Source organism: Mustelus asterias, chromosome 11 (assembly GCF_964213995.1).
Source record: "Mustelus asterias chromosome 11, sMusAst1.hap1.1, whole genome shotgun sequence".
Classification (NCBI taxonomy): Eukaryota; Metazoa; Chordata; class Chondrichthyes; order Carcharhiniformes; family Triakidae; genus Mustelus; species Mustelus asterias.
The window spans coordinates 108,721,413-108,747,224 of NC_135811.1; the positions used below are offsets into that span (position 1 = coordinate 108,721,413).

Genomic DNA, 25,812 nt, shown 5'->3' on the forward strand with positions numbered 1-25,812 from the left:
AAATCTGATTGAGGTGATGCTGTGAGTCGGTATAACTACACACCATAATATGATGATGGTGGTGCACAGTACTGGCTACATGAGAACCTACCCTCGGAGCAGGATTCCTCGCCCTCTAATGCCTCTCCGGAGCCTAGTGCAGGAAAACAATCAGTTAAACAATTAGGTTCAGTCATGTGAGCTTCACCTTAATAGTTTATGAAAATTCTCAGTGAGTCAGTGGCTGTGCTTGGTACAGTATTCTGACTCATATCTTTGTCTGAGATGCTGCTACCTTCTCATCTATTGATTGGATTCTGTGTAGGGATGACTCATAACTTATGCTTTCATCAGGACATCCGAGGGTGACATTGTTTTCAGAAGTTACATGAATTGACAGTTAATTTTACACAGCATTATCTTACCGAGTCTGGCTTATTTTACACTCATTTGTTGGTCCTATTTGACCCTGTTCCCCCTCCCCACCCCCCACCATTACCCCCACCCCTGACCCCCCCACTCCCCGACCACCCTCACTACCTTAACTGAGAGTCAGTTTATGATTGCGGATTGAGTGCAGCCATTCACTTTGTTGTCACCCGGGTACCTCCTGCCCTTGTTTAACTCAGTGCAGACAGACAGGGAGCGGAAGCACCGAGCCAACAAATGTATTAAAACACGGCAGCTGGACAGTGTAATGTTGGGGCTGCTACAGTAAATGATAGTCAGGCGATGCGAGGTCATGTTGTGACTGAAAACCCACAACTCCCCCAAGCGGGAAAGATTACTTGTGTGAAGGACGGATGTGAGAGTGGGTGGCAGTGCCTGGGCGGTCTCTTGTAGTTTACAGGCCATGTTGACCAAGGTGTTAGAGGAGTGCCAACATGAACCAGACTGAGCCACTGGCCTTGGGAAGGAAGGGCAGGGAGAAGGTGTGAAACAAGTGTAAAGGAGTGGGATGAACTGCAGTATGTAGCGAGCCACACTTCATTCAAACATATTGGCCAAGTTTGAACATAAATGTCAAAGAGCTTTTTGAAAAATATACTTTCTGAAGTAGTTTTGTTTGGTCTGATCAGCTTCTACCCTCATCCTGTGAAACAACTCATACCTCGTACCAATACCCCCCACCTCCAACTACATAAACAAACCCCAACTCCCAGACTTCCTGGTGGTACCATGTATCCATTTCCACTTTTGCTGATCCATTCATTTAAAGTTAGTGAAGCCAATATTAGACACTGTGACACAGAATGAAATGTAAAGAGGGAAGTTAGAAAACCCACAATGTAGCTGCTATTCCCATTCCAGAGAAGCAGGAATGGAGCTTTGGAGATGCAATGGTATAAATGACACAAACGGGAAGCTAGGGTACTGATTCAAATTAAAAGGGCAGATCAGTGTATGAAACAGATAACCCACGGGCAGAGAGAACCTCAGAACATCCTGGCTGGGGGTGAGGGTGGGGGTGAGGAACTACAGAATGACCAGCTGGAGGGAGAGTGAACAACGTCCTGGCTGGAAGACGGGCTGTATAATATCCTGGCTACCTACCCTTAGGGCGGAGGGCAGATTCAGCGAGACCTTCAGATTTCTGAGTAGTCTCCTCAGTTGCGAAAGCTGCAGTAGGAAGATAGCAGGTTACAGAAATTCCGCTCAGTTGTGCAACTTGTATTACTTTCCCTTCAGGATTGCTTTGCCCCGAGGGCAACACTATCACAGGCTGCAGTCTGGGAAACCAGAGGCAGGATCTTTCACAACAGTGAAAGTAACTTAACTGGACATGGAGTCAGGAAGAAGCAAAGTGCTATCCCTAACTCCACATTTAACAACTTCCCCAATTGCCATTGCTCTAACCTCTGCAGTTTCTTCATCCCAACCATCCTGACTGGATCAGATTGTTCTCCGGTCTTCACCATTAGGCTGGTACAGGCGCTATCACAATGTGGTGCAGGGTTCCCAGCACACCTCAGGAACCTGGTCCAATAGGTGGTTGAATCACTTAGACCAGGATGCTTCTGGATTAATGCCTGTTCTGTGCTGAACAAATGGATCTCAGTGAAGTTGGTGATGGGATTCCACAATTGTGTTTGGTCCCTTTGACTATGAGAGGAATAAACTCACCAAAGTTGCTCATCCTGCTCACCATCCAGTGAAGTACATTGGATGATGACAGCATTAGGCTCAGGTTTGACACAGAGAGGCACGTCCATCAACAATTACTGACATGTCTGTAATGATTCTAGTGGCTGAGCTAATGGGATAACAACAGCCCATGTGAACCATGCTTCACCAGACAGTCTATTAGAACTCAAGGCAGAGATGTAACTGAGTGGATGTGCATGTGGCAGTGTATTTGTTGCTAACAGTATACAGGCTTGCTACACTAGGAACCTACCAGCATGTTTATGTTTTCCAATCTTGACGTGATCAACAACCGTCGAACCAACTACAGCGGTAAAATTGAGAGGTTAAAAATTGCTAATTATCCTTAGAGAATTAATATAGAATTTATACAGAAACAAGCTAATCAGACTAACATGTCTGTGCCAGTGTTTATGCTCCAAACCAGCTTGGCTCCACTGCATCTCACCCCACTAACGTTTCCTCTATACCTTTCTCCCCCATCTATGCATCCAACTTCCCTTTAGAAGGATCTACCTCAACCATTCCATCTGGCAGCAAGTTCCACCTTCTCAATGCTCACTGGGTGAGAAGTACATCTACAAGGCAAAAAGTCAGAAATACTCTCCTCTTGCCCAGAGGAGTGCAGCTCAAACAACACCAAGGAATTAACCACCATCCAGAACAAAGCAGCCCGCTTGATCAGAACCCTACCTTCAAGATTCACTCCACCTCCAGCACAGAGTAGCTACAGTGTGTACCATCTATAAGATACACTGCAGCAGATCATCAAGAGTCCTTCCAAACTCAGAACCTCCACCACACAGAGCAAGTCTAAATGCCACAAGCGGCAGGTTTCTCTCCAGGTCATTCACCATACTGAAATGGAATTATATTGTACCTTCACTATTGCTGGGTCCAATGCCCATAACTCCCCTCCAAGAAGCACTGTGGATGTACCTACACCATATGGACCACAGCGGATCGAGAAGGCACTTCACCACCACATTCTCAAAAACAATTTGGGCGGCACAGTGGTTAGCACTGCTGCCTCACAGCGCCAGGGACCTAGGTCGATTCCTGGCTTGGGTCACTGTCTATGTGGAATTTGCACATTCTATCCATGTCTGCGTTGGTTTCCACTGGGTGCTCCGGTTTCCTCCCACAGTTTAGGTGAATTGGCCATGCTAAATTGACCCTTAGTGTCTCAGGATGTGTAGGTTAGAGGGATTAGTAGGGTGGACTGACGGTGATAGGTCCTGGGTGGGATTGTTGTCTGAGTGGGCTCCTTCTGTAGGGTTTCTATGATTTCTATGAATTAGGGATGGGAAATAAATGCTAGCTTCACCAGCAACATCCACACCCTATGATTAATTATAAAAAATATTTCCCTTGAAATCATTATTTTACTATCTTTTATATATGGCTCTAGTTTTGGTCTCTGTCCAAATGAAAACTTTTTTTCTACATCCACCCTCATAGAATCCCTACAGTGCAGAAGGAGCTCATTCGGCCCATCGAGCCTGCACCAACAACAATCCCACCCAGGCCCTATCCCCATAACCCCATGTATTTGCCCTGCCAATCCCCCTGACACTAAGAGGCAATTTAGCATGGTCAATCAACCTAACCTGCACATCTTTGGACTGTGGGAGGAAACCGGAGCACCCGGAGGAAACCCATGCAGACACGGGGAGAATGTGCAAACTCCACACAGACAGTGACCCAAACCAAGAATTGAACCCAGGTCCCTGGCGCTATGAGGCAACAGTGCCAACCATTGTGCCACCATGCCATTCTCTTAAAACCCCCTTCATAATTTTAAAGACCTCTACTGGTCACCCCTCAGCTTTCCCTTTCCTAGAAGGAAAGAACTCCAGCATGTTTAGTCTTTCTGAAAGTTAAAACTACTCAATCCGGTATTATACATGAACATAGTTTTTGCATCTTCTCAAGTGTTTCTATATCCTTTTAATTAGAAAGTGAAAATCAGGAACACATGGTCCCTTGAGCCTACTCCAATATTCAGTAAGAATATTGCTGAGCTGCGACTTCATTCCCAACCTATCCCCAAGTTTCCTGATTTCCTTAGAGTCCAAAAATCTATCAAAATCTATTGATCTCATTTCTGAATAACTTTACAACTGGTCACCCAAAGCTCTTTGCAGTGGCGAATGTTGAAAATTCATAAGCCTCTGATGGAAGATTCCTTTCCTCATCTCTGTCCCCTTATCCTGAAGCTAATTTCTGTAATACGGAGACAAGAAATGTGTTCAGTAAGTGTGGTCGAAGCAAGGTTCTGTGTAGGTTTAACACACCTTCTCGACTTTTCTCTGGAAATGAATCCCAATGTCCTGTTTGCATTTTTCGCACAATTTCTGTTTCATGTTTTCAGCCTGATTATTAAAAAGCAAGGTTCTGAGGAAGGACACCGAAATAAAAATCTTACATTTGTTTATAACACTGGCATCAGCAAATCCTAGACTTTGACCCTGTCCGAGCTGTGATCACAAATTCCTTGTTCTGATTAAATTCCTTGTCCTTGATCAACATTCAGTCCTTGAATGCACAAGGAGCGAATGTACATTGCTTGCAGTTATAATTTTCAGGAGCTGGCTCTGTGGTTGGAATGTATTTTAGAGACGGGATAAAGATGAATAGCATTACAAAGTCACAAAAACCACATGGGCTGGAAGGTCTCAATGGAGAGATGATGATGCACAATGTGGTAAAACACAAAGTGCGATGCTTTGACCTCACCTGCTTACTCTGCAAACTTTTGAGTGGATGATGGAGAGATCCATACTAATCAGGTAAGATCACCAGCCGCCCAGCTATCAAACTGGGTTTACATTGGGTCATTTCTGCACCCGCTCCTTCATGCACCAAGACCACAGAGTTCAAATTTAGGCCATGGTCCATAATAATCTGAAAATTATGAACAGTTCACACCCAAATTTTCAATTCCCCCAATGGGTGAAGACGCTTGCCCACAGCATTGAGTCATTATCCCAAACTTTAGTGAAGTCAATGAAAGACAAAGAGAAGGTGTGTTAATGAGAAACACTGAGTAATTGAAATATCAAACTCCTCTCATCATCATTGAAGATATACAACGCCAAGTGTGGTGACATGTGAATTTGATTCAGGTCATTCTCACTTGTTATACCAATAGCTTTAGTTCCATTCACATCTTACATCATACCTGCCATCCATCAAGAAGAACCCAATTTTAACACACATTTTCTTCACAACTGTGGATAAAAACATCATTAAAATGCCACACAGTGGGGCTGCTGGTGTGATGTCAAATTAAAGCACATCGATAGAGACAGTGCAGGGGTAACTTTATTCTCTCTAACCTGTGAGAACACTTGGTGTTGAAGAACACACAAAGTGTTTTGTTCTTCATTTCTTAGCTTGATGAGCACAAAATACAAGTTCATGAAACAAAATAGCGGTGAGCTGTTAATTGAAATCTCATTTTTGTAAATAATTCTCAGATAGCAGGAATCAAGAGTTTCAAAAATACCAAGGAAATAGTGGGGGTGGAGACCTGTGGGGGAACAATTTAATTGAGATTATAGAGAAATAAATAGGAAAGAATACAACAATCTTGATATCTTGAATTCCCTAAATTGCTTCTCTGCAATTATGATTCCTATTGTAGCAATTACTGCTACGTGGCATGTGACAATGGAAATAAAGTTTTTCAATTCCTATTGTACGGCAGAGGACAAAATTAAAGAGAGAATAGACTTGGTATAATGGCCTCCTGACAACGGTTACAGATACTGCTTGCTGAATGTAGGCCCATAAAACGTGTGGTGTATATTTTCCAGCATGTGTGCGGCCAGATATAATCTGGTGTCTTACGTCTCAGCCTGTGGGTTTTCTGTTTCTCTTGCAACTCCGCAGTCTCCTCTTGTTTCACCTTCTCAGCCAGTGCAATCTGATTTTTGCTATCTTTCAGAGCCTGCAGTAGAAGCAGTGCAGTGTTAATAATACTTATAGAATACAAACAAAAATATGCCACAGCATCTTAAACAGTTAGATGACGGGGCACGAAATAGCGACAAAGCAGCAAGTCCCAGGCGCTATCTCGAGCTTTGTACGAGTTGGTTGATCACAAGCAGGGCAGTGTTTTCAGTGATACAGGTGGCTGGAGTGTCACACTGTCAGGTCAAAGAGAGAGTATGACAAGAGACTGGCAGCTGATATAAAAACAAATCCAAAAGTCTTCTATAGGTATATAAATAGTAACAGGGCAACAAAAGGAGAGATCGGCCAATTAATAATAATAAGTAATAAAAATATAAACTTTTCATTGTGGCTGATGTACTGAATAAGTACTTTGCCTCTGTCTTTACCAAGGAAGAAGATATTATCAGCATCATAGCAAAATAGGAGATGGTTGAGACTTTGAGTGGACTAAAAATGAATGGAAGTGAAGGTATTAGAAAAGCTAACAGTACACACAGCTGGAGCACAGGCAGTGTACACAAGGATACTGAGGGAACTGAGGGAGGAAACTGGGGAGACACAGGCCATAATCTTTCAATCCTCCTGAGATATGATGTGATGATGTGGAGATGCTGGCGATGGACTGGGGTAAACACAGTGAGTGACTCACCTGATGAAGGAGCAGCGCTCCGAAAGCTAGTGGCTTTTGCTACCAAATAAACCTGTTGGATTTTAACCTGGTGTTGTGAGACTTCTTAATATGATGTGATACCAGAGGACTGGAGGATTGTAAATGTTACACCTTGTTCAAAAAAGGGTGTAAAGAAAAATCCAGTAACTATACGCCAGTCAGTTTAACCTTGCTGATGGGAAAGCTTTTTGCAAACAATAATCTGGGACACAATTAACCATCACTTGGAGAAATGTGGATAAATTAAGGAATGTTGAAGACAATTTAATTAACTTGATTGTGTTTTTTGATGAACTAACGTTTTGATGAACGGGCGGCATGGTAGCACAGTGGTTAGCACCGCTGCTTCACAGCTCCAGGGACCTGGGTTTGATTCCCGGCTTGGGTTACTGTCTGTGTGGAGTTTGCACATTCTCCTCGTGCCTGCGTGGTTTTCCTCCGGGTGCTCCGGTTTCCTCCCACAGTCCAAAGATGTGCGGGTTAGGTTGATTGGCCATGTTAAAATTGCCCTTAGTGTCCTGGGATGTGTAGGTTAGAGGGATTAGTGGGTAAAATATGTAGGGATATGGGAGTAGGGTCTGGGTGGGATTGTGGTTGGTGCAGACTCGATGGGCCGAATGGCCTCTTTCTGTACTGTAGGGTTTCTATGATTTCTATGATAAAGAGTTGATGTGGTGTACATGGACTTCCAAAAGGTGTTTGATAAAGTGCTGCATAATTGGCTTGTCAGCAAAGATAGGGCTCTTGTATTAAAAGGGGCATTGACAGCCTGGACATGACATTGGTTGAGTGATGATGAACAGTTTTTTCTAATCTGTAGGAAAGTTGTGTTCCCCAGGAGTTGGTACAAAAGCCACTGCTTTTCTTAATATATATTAATGTTGTAGACTAACATTTATTTATTAGTCACAAGTAGGCTTACATTAACACTGCAATGAAGTTACTGTGAAAATCCTCTGGTCGCCATACTCTGGCGCCTGTTCGGGTACACTGAGGGAGAATTTAGCATGGCCAATGCACCTAACCAGCACGTCTTTTGGCCTATGGGAGGAAACTGGAGCACCCGGAGGAAACCCACGCAGACACGTGGAGAACATGCAGACTCCACACAGACAGTGACCCAAGCCGGGAATCAAATCCAGATCCCTGGCGCTCTGAGGCAGCAGTGCTAACCACTGTGCCACCGTGCTGTCCCGTGCACAGGGCATCATTTCAAAATTTTCAGCTGACTCAACGTATTGTGAACTGTGAGGAGAACAGTTATAGACTTCAAGCAGACATAGACAGGCTGGTGGAATGGATGAATATAGCTGATGAAATTTAACGCAGAGAAATGTGAGGTGATACATTTTGGTAGGAAGAATGAAGAAGTCAATACAAAACAAAAGGGTATAATTCTAAAGGAGAGAGCTGGGGATATGTGTGTACAAATCTTTAGCAGGGCAGGTTGAGAACGTGATTAAAAATGTATGTGGAATTCTGAGCTTTATAAATACAACTTTTGAACTTGACTTTTAAGGGGCATCTGGACAAATACATGAATAGGTTGGGAAGAGAGGCATATGGTCCCCGAAAGGGTCGGGGGTTTTAGTTCAGATGAGCAGCATGGTCGGTGCAGGCTTGGAGGGCCAAAGGGTCTGTTCCTGTGCTGTCATTTTCTTAGTTTTTTGTAGAAACACAGAGTACAAAAACAAGGAAGTTATGAACTTTTATGAAACACTGGTTTGGCCACAAATGCAATATTGTGCCCAGTTCTGGATATCACAATTCAGGAGAGATGTGAAGGCAATAGAGAGAATACAGAAGAGAAAATATGAAACTAGTTACAGGAATGAGTAATTTATCAGTTACTCGTATAGATTGGAGAAGCTGGTCTATTCTCCTTGGAGAGGAGAAGGTTGAGAGGAGATTTGATAGATGTGTTCAAAATCTTGAGGGATGCGTAGAGAGTGGATGGAGAGAAACTGTTTCCACACCAGGAGGGTCAAGAACCAGAGGACACTGATATAAGATCAACTAACAGTGACATGAGGGAAATGATTTTTGCACAGTAAGTGGTTAGGGTCTGGGTTAACAGGCTGAGAGCGAGGCTGGGATAGGTTCAATTTCTGCTTTCAGCATGGAATTGGATAGGCGCTGAGAAAAGATTTGCAGAGCTACAGAGAAAGAGAATGAAGAGGATAAGGACGTAATAAATAAGAGTAAGAGTGGACCATTCGGCCCCTCAAGATCATGCTGATCTTCTATCCCAATCCCACCTTTCTGCAGTATCCCCATATTTGTTAAATTTCTGCCATTTCTTTATTTCCCATTAGAATTTCTCCAGTCTCTCATTGCCTGCAAGGCACCATCATTTACTACTGCTAATCCTTTTCTAACCAAAATATCCAAATTAATTTTCCTGCGGTTTCAGCCAAATTAACTTTTATAATTTTTTTTATTTCTTTCTAAGATATTCTTATATTCTTTTTATGAATTTCTTAGTCATCTTTCTTTTAATTAAAAATCCTCCTAACCCCCCTCAGTCTTATCTTTTTGGCAATATTATAAGGCCCTTATTTTAATCTTACACTATTTTAAGTGGAATCAAATCCCCCCCAGATTTTTATGCTTCAAGGGAATGATTCTGTACAGTGGACATGGAGGGGGAAGAGGTTTCTTCAGTGCATTGCCACATCTGCATCATATGTGGGGACATGGAGGCAGAATGGAATTCTGAAGTAGCTTAAAGCTAGCAGCACGTACGAAGGGTTTCAATGAAACATGAGAGATGGTGAATTCTGCCCAGGGTTATCTGGTGTCTGCCAGTTTGTACAGGAAGAGATCCTGGTTCCTTCCTGCTAGTGCTAAATCACCAGGCACTCATCATCTTTCTTATTGCTGAAACCACAGGAAAGGGGCAAAAATAAAATAAACCGCACGGCTTAAGCAGGAATCCTCACATTTGATATCGCCACCTGTGCTGGCTCATCATTCAGTAGCTTGGCTTTGCTCAATGCTTGTTCAAAGAACGTAACTGCAGTCTGAAGCTTGCTTTCTTTAACTGGAATAATAAAAAAAACGTTAATGTTACAGGCTGGGAAAGATGGTGTGAATGTTCTTTTTATTATTTCCTTTTTCCTGCCTTGCGGTCGGGGGATGAAGCCTGTGTCCTCCCTGTTCAATCTGGGTCACCCAGTGCAACATTGCAGCTAAGCTCCTCAATATTTTGTGAGGATTTTTCCTCCAATATTCCCTCTGCCCTGTTATAAAGGTTTTAGCTCCCCTGGCATTGCACCAATGAGGGCAGGAATCCACTAGAGCCTGATCCTAACTGTGTGTGCTAATGGAGTTTGAATGGGTTGTATGGAACATTGTTCAAAGAGACACCAACCAGCCATCACATTCAATCATTCCAAGTAGTTTATATTCTACCCAACACAGAGGCTTGACAGCAAACCAAAATGTGATCAAATGTACATGGTAGCCTTGGATGTGATGGTGAACCATTCATTATTTTATGTGAAATTTCACACCAGAATTCTGTGGATTCTATCGTACACTCTTAGCTTCTCAGAGAGATAAGGTTCTGACAGATCATTATAGGATACCACAGGCAGTGACTGCCTCATCTTCATGTTCATTCTTCCTGTGTGAACTTAGATCGATTCTGTTAGCAGGAAATCTAGGACCAAACTCTCGCTGAGTACACTACTCAGTATCCGCTTCTATATTTGGGATTTCTTTATTCAGCGCTCCAAATTTGTTTGGAGGTGAAAGTTCTTGCAATGGTTGGCACGGTGGCGCAATGGGTTAGCACTGCTGCTTCACAGCGCCAGGGACCTGGGTTTGATTCCAGCCTCGGGTGACTGTGTGGAGTTTGCAGGTCCTCCCCATATCTGCTTGGGGTTTTCTCCGGGAGTTCCGGTTTCCTCGCACACTCCAAAGATGTGCAGGTTAGGTGGATTCGACAGGCCCCTTATTGACCCAAAATCTATAGGTTAGGTGGATTAGTGGAGTAAATACATGGGGTTACAGGGATAGAATGGAGTGGGCCTAGGTGACTTGCTGAGTTGGTGAAGACTCGATGGGCCAAGCAGCCTCGTTCTGCACTGTAGGGATTCCATGAAGGTGTGGTTCAGTTTTAGTACAAAACTTTGGAAAATGGCAATAAAGGAAATTGACAGCTGATATTGGTCCAAATTGGATGAATCTGGGTGGATTTGGAATAGGTTTGATCTTGGAAAAAGCTTTACAGAATATTTGCTCTTACGTTCAGCTTGGGCCACAAGGACATTGGCATTCATTTTCCACTCTTCATCTCCTGTCTTTTGCGCTGATGCCAAGGCTTTTAACCCATAATCCCGAGCCTCCACATTGTTGCCAAGCTCCAGGTGACAGCGGCCAATCTCGTGGAAGAGCCAAGTGCGCTCGAGGTGTGATTTAGTTAAAGGCTCCTTCTCCGACCAACTGTTAAAATCCAAAATAAAATGATGGAGTTTCCCAAAAGCAGGAATTCTTAAAAGCAACAACAAGAACATTTAAATTTGATACAATGGACAACAGCATGGCTCAGTTGGCAGTTGAACCTCCCAGTAATACAGGGAGTCACACCAACACCAACCAGCATGGCACAGTGTCGACTGTGGAACCAGACAGGTGTTTTGGCATTTGGCTGCACAGACCAGAAAGGTCCCAACTTTACCCTCTGTCTATCCTAGTCAGCTGACCTCAGTCAAAGTAACTGGAGTGATCGTCCAATTGGCTGAAGTTTTCCCTTTCTGTCTTGAGTCTCGGTGCTGTGTGCTTTGCAGGTTCATCAATCTATCAGCCTTATCATGCTCATCTGACATTCCTCGCAGACACAAGCTTTCTAGTCAGAGTCATTAGATGGTAGAATCCTGGCTGATTTTGCCTCTTCTTATCCTAAATTGCTGAGGTCAATCATTGTACCTTTACTACTGATTGGAGATCAGCTAATGAACCACAGAGCTGGGACTTTCCAGTGAATATGTTTAAGTACTGCATCAAACAATACATTTCCACTCTGGCACAATGCTTTAATCAATTTCATAGAAAATCATAGAAACCCCACAGTACAGAAAGAGGCCATTCGGCCCATCGAGTCTGCACCGACCACAATCCCACCCAGGCCCTACCCCCACATATTTACCTTCTAATCCCTCTAACCTACACATCTCAGGACACTAAGGGCAATTTTTAGCATGACCAATCAACCTAACCCGCACATCTTTGGACTTTTTGTGGACAATTTGGACAATTTAGCCACATAAAAACAATACAAATGGTCATTCAGTAATACAGAACTTGAAAATTGTTGAGAAAAGACACACGTGGTCAAAATTTTTCATCTTGCACTCATCATGACAATTTGCAAGAATACCAAATGTAAACTGAACAACAATTTATACTGCATGAGATCATATAACATATATCATATATCAGCATTATACTGCTGATTGGTTGGAAAGTGGACTATGATTGGTACAAACCTTGCCATGGAAAATATACCAATTAACTGATGACTGACAGTTAACTGCCAATTTCTGTTTAAATTTAAACAAGGCTGACTCTGATTGGTTAAAGCATTGCCCTGGAAGATGAACCAGTAAATGGTTGTCACCTATTTTGTTTCATTGGAAGAGGCACAATGTGTGTACATGTTCTTTCTGTCTGCAAAGGACAGGGCCTTGTGTGTTAACATGCTTAGCTTCTGCCACATGTAAACGAACCACAGTGCGAGCCAGACTGATTGTCTTAAATTGGTTTTCAGTGTAATTCGTTGCACACTCGAGATTGTTTAGCAAATGTCACATCTGTATCACTGCACTCCTGAAAAAGCAGCACGCCTGCTGTTCAGCTTTACATCTTAAATACAAGCTGAGGTATGTGGGGTACTCACAGCAATGGTCTCGGTTCCACCTTGAACAGAATCAAACCTGTGATTAGGAAGTATTATACCAGAACTTCATTCTAGTACAATATGCTGTAACTGCACAGATTGCTTCATCATTTGATACAGGATGCACTGCCCCAGAAGGAAAGTGTTTTATCTGTGGAGTTTCAGGTTAACCCCTACCAAACCTCAGTGCCACACATCATACTCACATCTCCACTGCCTTTGCGAATTCACCGATCCTTGCGTATACCCTGCCAATGTTGTCCAGAGCTCTTGATTTTGCTTCTAAGTTGTCACTGTTCAGAATTTTTGTAAAAGGTGATGAAAAATTATTCATTTTTGGAACCATTTGTAAATTGTGCAGCATTACTAACAACAATTATATTGTGTCTTTCACACAGTTAAACCTCTCCATGTACTTAATGGGTACACAAATTTGATTGGATTGATACTGAGTCACAAGAGGAGATTACCAGAAGTTTGGACAAAGAGGTAGGTGTTTAAAGGAATTCCAGAGCTTGGGGCCCAGGCAGGTAATGTATGGCCACAAATGGTACAGTAATTAAAATCAGGATGCTCTGAGGCCAAAACTGGAGGAAAGCAGAGATCCTAGAATCATAGAATCCTACAGAAGGAGGCCATTCGGCCCATCAAGTCTGCACCAACCACAATCCCACCCAAGCCCTATTCCCATAGCCCCACATATTTACCCTGCTAATCCCCTGACACTAGGGTCAACTTAGCATGGCCAATCAACCTAACCCGCACATCTTTGGACTGTGGGAGGAAACTGGAGCAACCGGAGGAAACCCACGCAGACACGGGGAGAACGTGTAAACTCCACACAGACAGTGACCCGAGGCCGGAATTGAACTTGGGTCCCTGGCGCTCTGAGACAGCAGTGCTAAACACTGTGCCACCGTGCCACCCACAATCTTGGTAAGTTGTCAAAATAGGGAGGGGCAATGCCATGGAGAGGTTTGAAAACAAGCGTGAACATTATCGAAATTCTCTGCTTTTTCTTGCAAAAAGAAACTTATTTTCTTTTGTTATCCACTGAAGGAGTCAGGCCCCATAGTTATCCATTCTCCTCTGGCACCTCCATCAGTTGGTAGATATTGTGCGTCTCGCCTGGACAGTGAGATCCTCTGAACACTGACAGACAGAGGTCACTGAATGGTAATCAGTACTATACTGGATTATATTCCCCATCCCTTAGTCAGGGTCCAGCAGCGTGCTGCTGTCTTATTGCCACTCTGTCTAAGAAATTCACTAGCCTGTGGGAGGAGCACTGTCTCTATGCTGTGGGATGTTGGGTTTAGATTTGTTACAGAGGAGGACTGGTCTAATCCCCAGTGCTGGCATTTCAAAATGAGTGTTAATTGTGTATCAGTTTGTATTTAATTGTACTCGGGTGATGGGTTCACTTGTGTTCCTGTCCATAAGAGCAGCCTTTAACTGTGGTTAGGAGGCACATGTTTGTAATTTGTGTATCTGTAAATAAATCCTGCAAGTGTATCCAGACTAAACCCCAACTCTATCCTTCACTGCCTGGCCATCTAGAGTGTAGACGTTGAAGAGCTTCCTCAGTGAATGGATTATACTCACTGCTTCTTTGCAATTTGTAGATCTTTCTGATGACTGGCCAGAGCATCCTCAAATTCTCCGAGTTCCACCTGAGCGAGTCCAATGGTGTTATACAGATTTCCCAGGAATTCGGCCTTGTTGGGAACCTCTCTTTGGGACCATTCCTTCACAATTTCCACCAGCTCCATGGCCTTACTCTTACACTCCACAGGAAAGCCATCAGTCAACACTGAGTAAACAGGAAACAGGAGTGACTCTGAGTGAACCCCGAGACATATCATTCTTCCCACGCTAATCCTTCTCTCCCTCTGCTTCTCCTTTTCCCTCTCCCCATCTCTCTCACTGAGATGGCTCAGAGCACCCATTGGTAACTTACACAATGTGGGTATCGACACAGTGAGTCAGGCTCAACATTGCCAAACTCAATCCCGTCCTCACCTGGCAGCCTCACTCATGCAACTAACTTCCTGCAGCCATCACCAGCTTTAAATCAGGGGCAACAGATCTTCGTTATCTTCTCCTCGGGGACCGAGAATTACTGCAGAGCCCTTACAAGGCCTGGGAGTGTTTGATGGGGGACAGTGTAGAGCTTTGCTCTGTATCTAATCCTGTGCTGTACCTGTCCTGGGAGTGTTTGATGGGAACAGTGTAGAGGGAGCTTTACTCTGTATCTAACCCCGTGCTGTACCTGTCCTGGGAGTGTTTGATGAGAGTCATGGCGTTGGACTGGGGTAAACACAGTAAGGAGTCTAACAACACCAGGTTAAAGTCCAACAGATTTATTTGGTAGCAAACGCCACAAGCTTTCGGAGCGCTGCTTCTTCGTCAGGTAAGTGGGAGTGTTTGCTACCAAATAAATCTGTTGGACTTTAACCTGGTGTTGTTAGACTCCTTACTGTGTTTGACGGGGACAGTATAGAGGGAGCTTTACTCTGTATCTAACCCCGTGCTATACCTGTCCTGGGAGTGTTTGATAGGGACAGTGTAGAGGGAGCTTTACTCTGTATCTAACCCCGTGCTGTACCTGTCCTGGGAGTGTTTGATGGGGACAATGTAGAGGGAGCTTTACTCTGTATCTAACCCCGTGCTGTACCTGTCCTGGGAGTGTTTGATTGGGTCAGTGTAGAGGGAGCTTTACTCTGTATCTAACCCCGTGCTGTACCTGTCCTGGGAGTGTTTGATAGGGACAGTGTAGAGGCAGCTTTACTCTGTATCTAACCCCGTGCTGTACCTGTCCTGGGAGGGTTTGATGGGGACAGTGTAGAGGGAGCTTTACTTTGTTGTCTAACTCCGTGCTGTACCTGTCCTGGGAGTGTTTGATTATGAATGACACTGGTGTTTGCAGTAGCAGATTCATTCGAGTGAAAGTTCAGACTAGCCAGAGTGCAGCATTAAGCCGGACAGCCCGATTGGTTACTGCGCTCTGGGGTTCACATACACATGTCGATCTCCTCCATGCGCTGCAGAATGAAAGTAGTTTGCTCCGACTCCGCTTGTTTCCTTTGGCTTTTCCAGCTCTGCTGCTTTATCCTCTGCTCCCGCTCTCGGGCAAAAATCGGTTTCTGCTGCCTCCAGAACTCAGTTCGTGTGTCAAGGAACGTGATTCCGCTCATGATCATATCCTGGATAGTTCCTCCGCTCTCCGTGTTGGTTCTCACCAGTTCTGGCAGCAATGGGGCAAAGAGCAAGGTGAGAGAGAGCTTCAATCATTCTTACATCAATCTCCCAATCCCTCCTCCCAAAATCTCCCCATTCCCATGCAGGGTGCTCTCACGGTGTGGTGCCTCTTGCCTTGCAGCCTGTTCAGCAGTGGGCTGATCGACCATGTAGAGCATCACTGTTACGACAAATACAGCTCTCACCCAATAGTGGGGTTCACAGCTTAAACCCCTGGCTGGTGATCACAAGTGGGACCTCTGACTGATTTCCTTCACTTACCCCCCACCTCTCCCCACCACTCTCCCCACCCCCACACCTCTCTCCCACCCCCCACACCTCTCCCCCACCCCTCTCCCCACCCCTCTCCCCACCCCCACACCTCTCTCCCTCTCCCCACCCCCACACCTCTCTCCCACCCCCATACCTCTCCCCACCCCTCTCCCCACCCCACACCTCTCTCCCACCCCCCATACCTCTCCCCCACCCCTCTCCCCAACCCCATACCTCTCCCTCACACCTCTCCCCACCCCCACACCTCTCCCCACCCCCACACCTCTCCCCACCTCCACACCTCTCCCCACCACCCACACCTCTCCCTCACCCCACCCCTCACCCCACCATTCTCCCCAACCCGCACCTCTCCCTCACCCTCATACCTCTCCCCCACCCCCTACACCTCTCCCCCAACCCCCACACCTCTCCCCCACCCCCACACATCTCCCCACCCCCACACCTCTCCCCCACCCCTCTTCCCACCCCACACCTCTCCCCACCCCCCACCCCTCTCCCCACCCCCCACCCCTCTCCCCCACCCCCCACCCCTCTCCCCCACCCCCACACATCTCCCCACCCCCACACCTCTCTCCCACCCCCCACTCCTCTCCCCACCCGACACCCCTCTCCCCCACCTCTCTCCCCCACCTCTCTCCCCACCCCCACACCTCACCCCCACCCCCCACACTTCTTCCCCACCCCCACACCTCTCCCCACCCCCCACACCTCTTCCCTACCCTTCTCCCCCACCCCTCTCCCCACCCCCACCCCTCTCCCCATCCCCACACCTCTTCTCATCTTACACCTCTCCCCACCCCACCCCTCTCCCCAGCCCCCTCTCCCCACTCCCCTCACCCCAGCCCCCTCTCCCCACTCCCCTCACCCCAGCCCCCTCTCCCCACCCCCTTCTCCCCACCCCCCCTCTTCCCACCCCAGCACCCCCCCCCCCCCCCCCCCCCCCACCACCTCTCCCCTCCCATCACCTCTCTCCACCTGACAAAGAACAGGAAATAGGGAAATGAAAAGAATACAGGTCCCAGCTGTTTGTGTTTTCCTTCTGGGCATTGCCCCAATCCCCCTAAACCCCCCCCCCCCCCACATGCCCCTGGCCACTGTCCTGGGGAGTGAGATTGGCTGAATGAGCACAGACCCCACCCTCCACCCCCCCGGGAGGGGAGGGGGTGTGTGGTTCCTGAGCCAGTTGGGTTCAGGTCTGTGCATCCAGATGCTGAGCCATGGGGAGGAGTTGCTGGGATTCTCTGCAGCAATGACAGAGCTGGAGGGGGTCTCACTTTCCACACTCAGCCCTCCCCCTCTGACAGCAGCTGATAGACTGGGGCGGGGGGTGGGGGGGATAAGAGAGGTCGTGGGGGACAGAGGAGGGGGCAGTAGTTGTGGGGGGTCTAATGATTTTCTCAGTCTGTGCGGGGAAATATCCTCCCCCGGGTGTCACTGGAAACACTAGTTTCCAGGTGTCTCTAAGCTGTCTCGCCAGCTCCCTACAAAATCTCTGAACAATTGAAGGTTTACTGAAATGGAATAAAGTATTTGTTGATTTAGCAAGCACTGACAACCCTCTGCTGGCGAGAGACTGAACATCTGCAATGTGCATTTATATAGCACCTTTCACAATCAGAACTTCCCCAAGTGCTTGACAGTTAGAAATGTACTTTTCCAAGTGGAGTCATTAGTGTGAGGTCGGAAACCTGGCAGCCAACTCCTGCACAGCATGATCCCATAAATGGCATTATTGACCAGATAATCTGTTTTAGGTGTGAATGGGGGGATAAATGTGGGCCAGTAAACCCAGAGAGTCATCCTGTCTCGTTGGGTCTTTACCTCGAATTAATTAATATCTTATCCAAAAGACGGAACCTCCGGTAGTGTAGCCGCCCCCCCCCTCCGAAGGGGGAATCTGTTGTGAAGGTTCAGAGAGGCGGCTGGCTCAGTGTTTGGGGAAAGTCAGGGTTTCAATGCTTGGAGAGGGGGGGCGTGTAAACTGAGAGAGTTTTAGAGTGTGTGAACTAGCGAGCAAATGGAGGGAATGGGACTGAGGCTGGAGGAGGGTGCAGAGGTAAATCAATGCAGGGGACCAATGGCCATTCAGTGAGGGGGAAGATGGAAGTGGAGACCTTGGTAGGGAGAGGTTGTGTTGGAGAGTGTGGAGTGGAAGCTTTGCTGCGAATCATGCTCGCCCGCATAGATGAGAAGATCCTCAAATTTGATCCCAGGCTGTGTAAATTTGTGGAGTTGAGTCTCAGAAGTTGGGAGCACCACAATTAACCTCCGTGCTCTGATTTTAAAAAGGGAAACCAGCCTGGCCTCCTGCTCCTTTTCACTCTCTAGTGACTTCAGCAAGAAAACATTTGCAACTAACTGTCCAGCCAGCACAAATCTGGCAGCGTTCTGCTGCCCTCCACACTCTGGGCTCAGGTGGAGACAGTCCAAGCTCAGTTGCTCGTCAGAGATTCAGTATTTCAGTTCACACACATGCTCACCCCTGGGTCAATACTGGAGGGTGAGCTTCCACCTGGAATCAGCACCACGGGGTCAGGAAAGGGGAAAATTAGAAAACAGGCGGGGAATTCAAACTGGAATCTTGACCTTCCTTGGTGCTTTGAGACAGGGAGAGGAGAAGGCCAACCCCAATGGCCACTCTTGGTATTCAGTGCCCCCTGCCCCGGTGAACGGTGTGAGTGTTGAAGGTGAGGACAGGCTCAGGCAGCTGGCTCTCCAGCCCAACCTTCAATCTGGGCTCAGAAAGAGCAACTGTGAGGTCCCTGGAATTGAAACAAAGCAACAGTCTGGAGAGGGAAAGAGAACCTTAGAAACAAGACTGTGGGTTTGGATTTTGTGTTGCACAGAAGCACAAGCCAGGCGATACCAAACCAATGGATTTCCGAAAAGTGTTTGATAACATATCGCACTAAAGGCTACTTAAAAAGATAAGAGACCACGGTGTTAGGGGTAGTATGTTAGCATGGATAGAGGATTGGCTAATTAATAGAAGCCATGATGTGGAGATGCTGGCGTTGGACTGGGGTAAGCACAGTAAGAAGTCTCACAACACCAGGTTAAAGTCCAACAGGTTTATTTGGCAGCACAAGCTTTCGGAGTCTCAAGCTCCTTCTTCAGGTGAAGTCTCACAACCTGGTGTTGTGAGACTTCTTACTGTAATTAATAGAAGACAGAGAGTTGGGGTAAGAGGGGCATTTTCAGGATGGCAACCTGTAATCAGGGGAGTGCCACAGGGATCAGTGCTGGGGCCACAATTATTTACAATATATGTTAATGATTTGATCGAGGGAAGTGAACATACTATTGACAAGTTTGCAGATGACAAAAAAAAAGGCGGGAAGGTAAATGGTGAGGATGACACAAAGAGTCTACAGAGAGATATGGGCAGGTTCAGTGAGTGGACAAATACTTGGCAGATGGAATATAAGGAGGAAAATGTGAAGTGATGCACTTTGGTGGGAAGAATAAAGGAGCTGAATATTATTTAAATGGAGAAAGACTGCAGAAAGCTGCAGTACGGGGGGGGGGAGGGATTTGGGGGTTAGTGCAGAAATCACAAAAAGCTGGCATGCAAGTTCAGTGGGTAATTGGGAGGGCAAATGGAACGTTGGCCTTTATTTCAAAGGGAATGGAGTATAAAAGTAGGAGTCTTTCCAAAACTATACAAGACACTTGTTAGAACACCTAGAGTATTGTGAACAGTTTTAGTCCCCTTATCTAAGGAAAGATATACTGGCATTGGAGGCAGTTCAAAGAAGGTTGATTAGGTTGATCCCAAGTATGGAGGGATTTTGTTATGAGGAGAGGTTAAATAGTTGGTAACCTTATTGAGACATATCTGGTTCTCAGGGGGCTTGACAGGATGGATGCTGAGAGGCTGTTTCCCTTTGTGGGAGAGTCTAGGACCAGATGAAGGGGTCACCCATTTAAAACAGAAATGAGGAGGAATTTCTTCTCTCAGAGGGTAGTGAATCAGTGGAATTCTTTACCGCAGAGGGCTGTAGAGGCTGGGTTGTTAAGTATGTTCAAGGCTGAGATAAACAGGTTTTTAATCAGTAAGGGAATCAAGAGTCATGAGGAGAAGCTGGGAAATACAGTTGAGGATTATCCCTTCAAATCAGTCATGATCTCATTGAACGGTGGAGCAGATTTGATGGGCTGAATGGCCTTTGTCTGCTCCTATATCTTATGGATTCTTCAATGGTGAAGAAAACAGGATTTGGTGTAAATGTGCTGCGGCTCCCTATTGTGTGTTGGCCTTTTCTCTAAAAATGAGTGTTTTTTGAAGGATTTTTGATTGAATGGGGTTCAGGCGGTGAATCGGAATGACATGCTCTCACTATAAAACAGGTTGCTTCAGTGTGCTAACACTGGTCAGTGACAACAGTGTGTTTACTTTGCTGATCGCCACAGCAACAATTCATTGTGCTGACAATGCTTCCTTACCCTTGTCCAAGAGCATTTTCTCCAGGTATTCCTTGTCTCCATACAATTCCCCCAGCAGCACTCGCACCGTTTTGCTGGTTTTTGGCTCATCCTGTTCCGGTTTCATGCTCTGCTGCTTCATGTTTAATTTCTGCCGTCGCAGTTGAGATTTGGTCTTGGGGACCACTTTCTTATTGAGAGGCAGAAAGTGTGATCAGTTTATTCTCAGTGTCCTGATGCGACAAGAGCAACTAAACAAGACATGTATATAAATCCCAGCTCAGCAGTTAGGGAATTTAAATCAGTGGATTAAATAAATCTGGATGGAAAAGTCTGTATCTATGATTGTGAAAAAAACTCATCTGGTTCGCTAATGTTCTTGAAGGAAGGAAATCTGCCCTCCTTATGGACTCCAAATCCCCAGCAATGTGGTTGGCTTGTCACCAAGACTCTTGGTTGCATCAAAACTGCAGCCAAAACTCGAGCCCACGTAGTCTTTGGCTGTGCAAGAAAACATTCTCAAGGGCAATTAGGGAAGGGCAATAAATGTCAACCTGACTCTCAGATCCAATAAATAAATGTCAGCCTATCCCTCAACCTCATGGGTGGTCCAGTGGCACAGTGGTTAGCACTGCTGCCTCACAGCACCAGAGACCCAGGTTCAATTCCGTCCTCAGGTCACTTTCTGAGTGGAGTTTGCACATTCTCCCCGTGTCTGCGTGGGTTTCCTCCAGGTGCTCCGGTTTCCTCCCACAATCCAAAGAAGTGTGGGTTAAGTGGATTGGCCATGCTAGATTGCACCTCAGTGTCAGGAGGATTAGCAGGGTAAATATGTGGGGTTATGGGGATAGGGCCTGGGTGGGATTGTTGTCGGTGTTGGCTTGATGGGCCGAATGGACTCCTTCTGCACTGTAGGGATTCTATTCTTCTCTCTACATCCCACAAACCACAGTACCACAGCCCACCCCTGCACCCCACCATCCACAGAAGGTTAATAATCTTTGTGACTTCCAGAACCAAATGAGGTGTCTGCCCCCAGCTCACCTCCTCGCGTCTGTAAAATAAGGACAGGTCCCCTTTCGTATCGAGCTTCACTGAGGAAGGGCCTGTGTGAATTCAATGAATGATTACATCAGCAAGTGTTCGTATTCAGAGTTAATAATAGTAGCTGTAGAGAAATGGACAGGGCTCTGAGCAAATCCTATTCAGTTTCAACTTCTGTTGGGAACCTGTCTCGGGGGCAGGGAATTCATATGGTGTTCGTGGAAGTGGAAATGACTAGGGTTGGGAAGCATTTTCCGATCGGGGCCATTGTGATCTCCTGGACTCGTTTCGATCGCCTCAGGGGGTCGGAGAGGAATTTCCCAGATTTTTTTTCCCCATATTGGCCCTGGGGTTTTCACTCTGGGTTTTCGCCTCTCCCTGGAGATCACATGGTCTGGAATGGGGGGGTGGGGGTGAGTTAATAGGTTGTAATGAACAAAGCATCGCAGCTGTGAGGGACAGCTCGGTGGATAGGATATTGGTATGTAGATAGGCTGGAAAATTGGGCGGGGATCCTGGATTCAGGATTCAATCCTGGACCGGGGAGCGGCGAGGGCTTGGAGGGCCGAAGGGCCTGTTCCTGTGCTGTATTGTTCTTTGTTCTTTGTTCTCTTATTTCCTGGTCCCCCAGTTGGTGAAGTGCAAGTTAAACAACTTAAAGTTTTCTTGAGTTACTCTCTTATGCTGCAGTGTCTTGCATCTTGGTGAAGCTACAGTAACTCATCTTCGGAATGCACTACCCGCCCTCAGTCACTCCAGATCTTGATTCAGTCTCCAAACTGTAAACATCTTAGTCCCACCAATTACCTCCCCATGTCTACAGAGTGGTAGAACTCTCTCGATTTCCTCCAACTGCCTCCATCTCCCTCCTTGCTTTCAAAAACCACTTAAACCACTGCCTACAAAAGCAAAATTCCGTAGATGCTGGAACTCTGCAATAAATACAGGAAATGCCAAAACAACTCGGCAAGTCGCAGCTGAGTGAGAGAGTAACAGTGGAAGTTTGAGAGTTGGTAAAATAGCCTGAATGTGCATCAGGGCAGGTTCATGCGCAGGCCCGCCACTGGCTAAGATTCCCCATGGCGGTCTGGAGGTGGCCCAGTGTGTGGATTGGCTGGCGGAGAGCAATTTGCATTGTGAAGCCTCCTATTGGGACCATTAAGTGGGGCTGCCAGCATTTTGCTAATGGCTGCTGTCTTGCTGGACAGAATTCTCCCATCCTGCGCGTGACGGGTTTGATGGTCGACGGGAGCAGAGGAGAATCTAGCGGGAGCCAAAATGTCAGAAACGCTGGCATTAAATCCCGCTGCAATTCTCCCAGTGGCGGATCAGTCTTCCCGCCGGCTGCTGGCAGGAATGCAGTTTGCATTCATTTTCATCTCATGAATCCCATTAAAACAGCGGCCACCAGCATTCCGTCAGGCCTCCCAATCCTGCATCACGCCAGCGTGACGTTACATTGCTCTAAAACTCGATTGCTAAAGAGCGGAGTGCCCAAGGTGGTCCTCACTTTGCAAGAAACTTTGTGGTGAGTGCAACAAAGCCTTTCTGCCACAGTGCCACGCTGCTCCTGATGCCCTGTACACCACTCTGCCAGGGCCGACCAGTTCCTGTCCTCCACCATCATACCAAGCTAGTCATCATGGCCAGCACCGTGCTGCTGGAGCCACAGATCCTCCTGTGTCACCATCTTGCTTCAATACTGTGCCAGGGTTTGGGGGGTACAGGAACTCCTTCCCCCAATGCCACACATCAGTGTCTATCTGGACAGCACCATGGCTGTGGGACTTATGCAGCCTCCTCAACAAAGGTGGGAGGGAGTTGGGGTGAGTGATCTGATTAAGACAAGGGGCGGGCATTATGAAAGGAGGGTTGTGCAAGAAGGAGGGGGGGATTAGGGTGAGGGCTCATGACGGCAGGCAGCGAGCCAAGGAGCTGGATGAAGAAGATGTGCAATGGAAGGCAGAGGGAAGCTGAACTCCGACAAGGCTGCATGAAAAGCTCACAAGCAAGGGGGTTAAAGGGACACCACATTGTTTACTGGAAGGCAATGGAGACTCCAGACACAGTGGGTAGAGGTCCATGTGGGGCACGTGTGCCTCACAGGTGATAGGCTTGGTGAAAGTTGGGTTGAATTTAGGAACGGAGCCTTTTCCCTCTGGGTTGTCGACATGCTGAACAGTCTGGTGATGACAGCTGGGCTGGAGAGAGGGATATGAGTGTCCCGGGCTGGTGTTTAAATATAGCACCGGGACCTTTGAACGTGACAGCTGACTGTGGGTGGACGAATCAGCTGCCAGCCTGTGAGGAGGGTTGGAGGGGAACTCACCTGTGCCTAATTAATGAGGTTCCAAGTGGAGAATCTGGTGCGGGATCCCACCATTCTGACCAGTGGGAAAGGCACCAACGGAGCTCCCGCCACCGCACTTAGTCTCAAGCTGAGAGAATTCCACCCTGTGTGGGGAGGTTCTCAGCTGCATGGAGGTGACCTCCCACTATGGGGGCTGGAGGGATGAAGGACAGTGGCCAAGGCCTCAATCATCAAACTGGAGAGGATTCCCCTCCAATCAATGGGGCTTTTTGCCCTCAGTATTCTTGAGGCCACTATTTCTAATGACCTCTGTGAGGGCACTCCCAATTTGAGGCATCCTCATGGTCAAGGTCACCAATCTGCCTCAGCAACACCAACTGCTGCCAGTGGAAATGTTGAGGGTTCAGAGTGGAGTGGCAGCTGCAGGAAGCTGCCCACTCTCCTTAATTAGAGAATGGATCCAGAGGTGGCTGAGTGGGAGGGAGAGTCCGCAAACTGGTCCAATTGCCATGAAGTGTGGACTCAGACCCCATTTGCTCCTGGAGAATGCAAAGTCAACTGTGAAATTGAGCATGATGTTTCCACCAGCCATTCCATGATCATATTGAATAGTACAGCAGGTCCATGTAGTCTACTTCTGCTCTTGTTTCTATTGTTCATATTAACCCTAGAGATCTGCTAAAGTATTTACAAAATGTTCAGGTTTTGGTTTAAAATGCCTCCTATTCACCCTGGGGTTTTCATGGCTTCACCCCCACAACATTGCCTATTCATTGTCTTTTTCCCTTCCCGCTCACAATCCATCCTGTGGTTCTGATGTCCCCTTTTTCTGTGTTAGAAAGAGAGAGGGAGGGGAGACTGGAAAATTAGAGGCAATTGCCTCCACTAACACACACTTACTTCCCACAGAGTTGTCAATAGCTTCCCGAGCCTTCTGAATTCCCAGGCGGAAATTGTGGTCATCTGGACGGAGTTTATGTCCTCGATGATAGAACATTAAAGCGAGTTCAAACTCCCCCTTAGCATACAGGGTTTCAGCCTTTCGATAAAGACCCTAATAAGGCAATAAAATATATTTTAAAAACATTGATTTCTTTAAAAAATGTGCGCATTAAATTGAATAAACATCAGACTACTTTACAGGACACTTGTACTCCTGGGGCCCTTTAGTTATTAAATGTTTACAAGCTTTACATTTACACTGCCACAGCACAATGTATTGAGAGTGTGCACCACTGGGACAACGCTGGTCTTAATACCTTCCGTGATGTGGCGATGCCAGCGTTGGACTGGGGTAAGCAGAGTAAGAAGTCTCACAACACCAGGTTAAAGTCCAACAGGTTTATTTGGTAGCACAAGCTTTCGGAGCACTGCCCCTTCTTCAGGTGAGTGGGAGTTCTGTTCAGAAACAGGGCTTATAAAGACACAAACTCAATTTACAAGATAACGATTGGAGTGCGAGTCTTTACGGGTAATCAAGTCTTAGCAAATTGGATTATTATCTAAATGGAAAGAAATTACAACATGCTGCTATGCAGAGGGACCTGGGGGTCCTTGTGCATGAGACGCAAAAACCCAGTCTGCAGGTGCAACAGGTGATCAAGAAGGCAAATGGGATGTTGGCCTATATCGCAAGGGGGATAGAATATAAAAGCAGAGATGTCTTGCTGCATCTGTACAGGGCATTGGTGAGGTCGCTGGAATACTGTGTGCAGTATTGGTCCCCTTATTTGCGGAAGGATATATTGGCCTTGGAGGGAGTGCAGAGAAGGTTCACCAGGTTGATACCAGAGATGAGGGGTGTTGATTATGAGGAGAGACTGAGCAGATTGGGTTTGT

The 25,812-nt window shown here is 46.6% G+C and overlaps 1 protein-coding gene across 1 annotated transcript in view; it reads right to left on the reverse strand.

Moving 5' to 3' along the window:
* odad4 (outer dynein arm docking complex subunit 4) overlaps positions 1–25,812 on the reverse strand; it is an 80,910-nt gene that overhangs the window by 46,467 nt on the left and 8,631 nt on the right. Inside the window, exons 3-11 of the mRNA XM_078224263.1 lie at positions 24,874–25,027; positions 21,663–21,724; positions 20,640–20,808; positions 15,682–15,906; positions 14,265–14,472; positions 12,866–12,952; positions 11,010–11,206; positions 9,700–9,800; positions 5,980–6,079 (exon numbers count right to left, since the gene is read on the reverse strand). Of these exons, the coding sequence (XP_078080389.1) occupies positions 5,980–6,079; positions 9,700–9,800; positions 11,010–11,206; positions 12,866–12,952; positions 14,265–14,472; positions 15,682–15,906; positions 20,640–20,808; positions 21,663–21,724; positions 24,874–25,027 (1,303 nt within the window). The remainder of the gene's footprint in view (positions 1–5,979; positions 6,080–9,699; positions 9,801–11,009; positions 11,207–12,865; positions 12,953–14,264; positions 14,473–15,681; positions 15,907–20,639; positions 20,809–21,662; positions 21,725–24,873; positions 25,028–25,812) is intronic.